This window comes from Morus notabilis, unplaced genomic scaffold (genome assembly GCF_000414095.1).
Source record: "Morus notabilis unplaced genomic scaffold, ASM41409v2 Scaffold124, whole genome shotgun sequence".
Classification (NCBI taxonomy): domain Eukaryota; kingdom Viridiplantae; phylum Streptophyta; class Magnoliopsida; order Rosales; family Moraceae; genus Morus; species Morus notabilis.
The window spans coordinates 150,008-155,473 of NW_010361697.1; the positions used below are offsets into that span (position 1 = coordinate 150,008).

Here is a 5,466-nt window from a genome sequence, read left to right on the forward strand (position 1 = left end):
AAAAACGTAGCGAAACACCACAAAAGTGCTTATCATGCCGCGTCATGAATGACACCACTATTCACTCATTTCCATTTGTCCTTCTTGCTAAAGAACTTATCACCACATATGATCAAATATCAACAAACAAAAAATGCATCTATTTTTAATATAATTACATGAAATTTTGACCCAATTTGACAAAAAAAAACTACAACAATAAAATGTTAATAAAAACCAAAATTTTATGGTGTTCTATGAACTAATACTCTCGCACCCTTTAAACTGTTAGATTTATATTAAGTGTTAATAAAAACCAAAATTTTATGGTGTTCTATCAACTAATACTCTCGCACCCCTTAAACTGTTAGATTTATATTAAGTTTTATCAGTTACATTTTTTTATTTTAATGTGATTTTAATTAAATTTAACTAACGTTTTAAAACATGCATTCTTGATCACTGTAGACAACTCTTAAAAAAGAAATAAATAAATAAAAAATTGATCTATATAAATCTTTCTACGGTAGGACCTTATATTAATAGTACACGTTTTTAATCGTTGAATTTGATCAAAATCATATTAAAATAGAAGGTATATGACTTGAAAACTAAAATCCTATATTTTTCAAGTCTTGTATGAATCACCCAATAATATATGGAAACTTTTTTTTTTTGGCTGGAAAAAGCTGAGAATATATGGAGAACTTGATAGAATATTTGAGTCCGCATGGTCCGGTAAAACTCCTGATCAAAGTCCGTGTAAGCTGTTCACTCGTTTTCCTTTCTTAAATTGTAAATAAAGTAATCATTGTGACGTTTTCTAATGGCTATACAAAATCTGTCCTCGTTCCACACATTATTTTAACAATTTAACCTACCTTTCATTTTTGGTCTCCTTTTCATATTACAAAAAAGTTGATTAAATCCAAGAAACTCGCAAGAAAGTTCGCCACTATAATCTCTCTTTGCTTTCCATGATAATGTTGTTTATAATATATATATATATACCCCAAAACAATAACCACCTCCATCATTCATAAGACCTCCCAAACAACTCCTCTTCTCTCAAAATCTTCCCATTTATTGATCAACTCCAAATTCAAGCAAATTTTGGTTCCGAAACATGAAATCTCAAAGCAAACCCATATTCTCCTTTTCTTGTTTTTTGGTCTTGGTGATTATTCTCTTTTCACATTCATCAAAATCCGTCAAAGCTCAGGAAGTTGGTACGTAATACATAAAATTGAATGCTAACATGTTATATTTTTTGGTGGTTTTTTTTTTTTTTTTTGATAAAAATATGACGGTTTAGAAATATTATTAGTCGATGATAAGTACATACTCCGTTTTATTTTTATTTTTTAATACGTGAGAAATTAATGTAACGAAATGTGTGCAGAGGATGAGAGCGAGTTTGATTATTCGAGAAGGAGCGAAAAGGGGCCCGATCGCTGGGGAGAGCTGAAGAAAGAATGGTCTGCTTGTAAGAATGGAGGAATGCAATCTCCCATTGATTTGTCAAATCAGAGAGTAAAGATTATTCCAAAGCTGGGCAAGCTCACAAGAAGCTACACACCTTCTAATGCCACGGTCAAGAATAGAGGTCATGATATTTCGGTAAGTAATCAATTTGACAAGCAAAACCTATCATTTTTGCTTCATCATCATGATCAAAATCAGGCTTGTGATGAACTCATATATACATACATACATATATATATATATATATATATATATATGGCACGTTTAGTTCGTTGATTCGAGTTTTTAATTCGAGTTGAGATGTGATTTTATGTGAGTGTTTTTTACTGTAGCAAAAAAGTTAAATGTGATTATTTCTGAGAGCTTTTTACTGTAGTAAAACTCGAATTCTAAACTCGAATCAGCGAAATGAACGGGGCCATAATATGGGACAATAACAACATGTGTTATCACATGCTATAGCCTATTTCCAACTTTTCAATTCAAATGTTTTTATATGGAGCAATTAAAACATGATATCACATGTTGATCTAGTTATGGAAGGAAAAACATATTTGATATGCAATATTTAAGAGGTTAATCCTGTTTTATCCTTATGCCTATCTAATCTACTAATTATAAGCATCAAATTCATAAATTTGAATATATTGTTTTTATCTCAATCATATCGATTCCGGCATGTCAAATGCTTCAAATTTTATAGCTACACTACCAATATATATATATATATATGACAATTATAAGTTTTTCTGAGCACAATTCATTAATGGTGATTCTAAGAGAAACCTCCTCACCACCTGAAACCTATCAACTTTTTTTTTTTTTTTTTTCCTTGTTTGTTGGAGTACCACCTAATTGGTTAGTTCTTCTACTTCTATTTCTATACTCAACTAGCTGGCTCTTGGCTGTGACCAGCCCATTCACTTGCTTTGAATTTTCCTATTTTTTTTTTGTTTTTTTTTGTTTTTTTGGGTGTGCCCTTTTGGTCTATCTCTTTTGTCTTTTATACAATAAGTAATTGGTTATGATGGATATAAGAATGGTGCAGATTCAATGGCATGGTAAAGCAGGCTCAATCAAGATCAATGGCACCGAGTACTTCCTCCAACAAGCGCATTGGCACTCACCTTCCGAGCATACCATTAATGGCAGGAGGTGATTTTTTTTTTTTAATCACTTATCAAAATAAATGAAGAAATTTATATTAATTGAGTTTTTTTTAAAACAAAATAATATTCTCTTATATAATTTTCTTGATTCATTATATTAGGTTTCATATGGAGCTACATATGGTTCACCAAAGCACAGATAAGACCGTTAAAAATAATATTGCGGTTATTGGTGTCCTCTACAAACTTGGCCGTCCTGATTCTTTCCTCTCTAAGGTAAAGTGTTGTTTCTTTTCTTTCTTTTTTTTCCGTTAAAAAAAAATGCAAGTGACTCTAAGATAGATTATGTTAAGTACCTACATTAAGCTAAGTTAATCTTAATTTAATTACTGAAATATTGTCACAAGATTTAATTAGTTTATTTTTCATTCTTTTCAGAAATAAAGCAAAATTTCATTCAAATAAATCATTGTTATAATCTGCATGGATTAATTCAATTGTGTAACAAGTGTCACATATTTGAATTTTCAGTTGATGAAGGACATAACAGCAATAAGTGACAAAAAGGAAGAGAAACATATGGGGATTATTGATCCATCAGAGATCAAGTTGGGAGGCAAAAGGTATTATAGATACATGGGATCATTAACTGTCCCTCCTTGTACCGAAGGTGTAATTTGGACCATCAGTAAAAAGGTAAATTAGTCTTAATTCCTAATTAATTAGTACATATAGCCACATAAAACATTTTCCTAATTCTTTGAATATTTTTTTAATTATTTTTTCATTTGCTTAATATATGATTCTTAATTTCAAAACATTTCAGATTAGGACAGTCTCCAAACAACAAGTAGAGCTACTTCGAGTTGCTGTGCATGATGTGAGTCAAACAAAAAACAAAAAACAAAAAAACAAAGTTTCTGTATCAACATTCCAAAAATTTATATAGCTATGAAATAATCAATTATTTATTAATGGATATTTATATCTAATTAATGACTCTGGTTTAATTTTTTTTGGTTATTACAGTATGCCGAGGAAAATGCAAGGCCGGTGCAACCGATCAATCGCCGAGACATCCACTTGTTCGACGGCAAAAATCCAGCATAATTTCATCAAGTTTAGGTCCAAATCACATTAATTTTGTTTAATTACAATATATTAGTGTTTGCATGTTATTTTCGAGTTAAACAAATAGCTAGCTTCGTTGTTGTATATAGCTACTCTAGTATTCTTCTTATTCAATTAGCAAAAAATAAAAATAAAAAATTCGATTATTCTTATTATTTTTTTAATAAAAACCTCCAAAACGAAATTTTATTAAATAAGATTAAAAAACAATACGCCTAGTCAGGAGGAGGTGAGAACCAAAACCGTCAGCTAACCCTAAATCTTAAGATGTAAGGAAATCCTATAAATAAATTTACAAATTAATCCAAACAATTTTGAAATCTTTAACAGAATTTCAGCTGCTGGATTATTAATATTGAACCGAAATGAAATATTCAACAACGTATAGCAATAAACTAGTACTCTTTCCAAACTACAAAATACCAAACTTAACGAATTCATGGGTTGAATTTTTTCCTTCTAATTATGTATTTTCATTTTTTACTTGAATTGAATAACGAAAGTAAAACACTTTAAAAAAAATAAAAATAATAACGACAGTAAAATTGAAATGGCTCATGTTTTGAAATGACAAATTGTCCCTACTTATCAGTTACAAAAAACACACAATATTATCGCTATATATATCAATCATAAGGAAAAAATATGGATCAATATGTAAATTTACAAACATCTTTTAAAATAATTGTCACTCCATATCATCGACAAGTCCTTTGATGGTCAGTCAGGTCCTCCAAAAAACGAGATGTCGTACATATTTAATAGAAAGAAAACGAATTTGATACAAAGGGCAGAAAATGACATCTACTGTTAATATATTTTATTTAGCACCTGATTTATTTATACGTCCTTTGTCGTTTTCATTTTTCTTTGTTTCCAACTGTAGGACTATTCGTATACAGCGGAAAATTGACACCTAAACCCCGTATTATGTCCTCCACTCATTAGAGTTGCATAGAACTTATTTACAAAGAAGTCAAAACTCAAATATATATATATATATATATAAAATATCTTCGTGTATATGTTATGAGTGAGATTTCTTTATCTATCTATAAATATAAATATAGATGGCTTGCAATGCTACGAAATTTTTATAATATCACGAAAAATTGATTAGATATGTAACACCCTGAAGAATTAATTGAGATTAATTAAGGTAATTGAGATTATTCGTGTGCCTAATCTGATTTAATTAATTGAGTTTAAATAATTTTAAGGTATTTAAATTATTCACAGTAATTTATTTAATCCAGAAGTGTGTATGGGCGCATTTCTGGACTGTTATATTTTACACATGTCATTTTCTTTTATTTTTCTTTTCTTTTCTTTTATTTTTCTTTTTCCTTTCTTTTCCTTCCTTTTCTTTTTCTTTCCCGTGTGTTTCTCTCTCTCTCTCTCTCTCTCTCCCACTTCCGTGCTCTCTCTCTCTCTCTCTCTCTCATTTGTGTCTCAAATCAAAACCGGATTCGAACCAAGAGTGATTTCAAAGAGTTTTCAACGTCAAGAGAAGGATTCGAGGTAAGATTACTGAAAGAACCTCTCTTGAATCTATGTTTTTCGGATTTCAAAACTTATTTTTGGTTCAAAACGGATTTTGATGATTTTGAGTAAAACTAGAGTAGAAATTGGAGATCTTGGGTTCTTTGGACTTGTTTCAGGACCTAGAACCCGGATCTAGTGGTTTCCCTTTGAAATATTTGGATTTGGAACTGGATTTGCAGGTTTTTGGACTGATTTCCGCGAGCTTCTCTCGCGCAGT

General features: G+C 30.3%; 1 protein-coding gene across 1 annotated transcript; it reads left to right on the forward strand.

The window, feature by feature from the left end:
* Positions 1-1,052: 1,052 nt before the first annotated feature.
* LOC21405385 (alpha carbonic anhydrase 7) lies at positions 1,053-3,753 on the forward strand. Its single transcript, XM_010100506.2, has 7 exons — positions 1,053-1,208; positions 1,382-1,599; positions 2,513-2,619; positions 2,735-2,849; positions 3,105-3,269; positions 3,400-3,453; positions 3,603-3,753. Exons 1-7 carry the CDS (start codon positions 1,106-1,108, stop codon positions 3,681-3,683), a joined length of 843 nt encoding a protein of 280 aa, XP_010098808.1. The 5' UTR covers positions 1,053-1,105; the 3' UTR covers positions 3,684-3,753.
* The last annotated feature ends 1,713 nt before the right edge of the window (positions 3,754-5,466 follow it).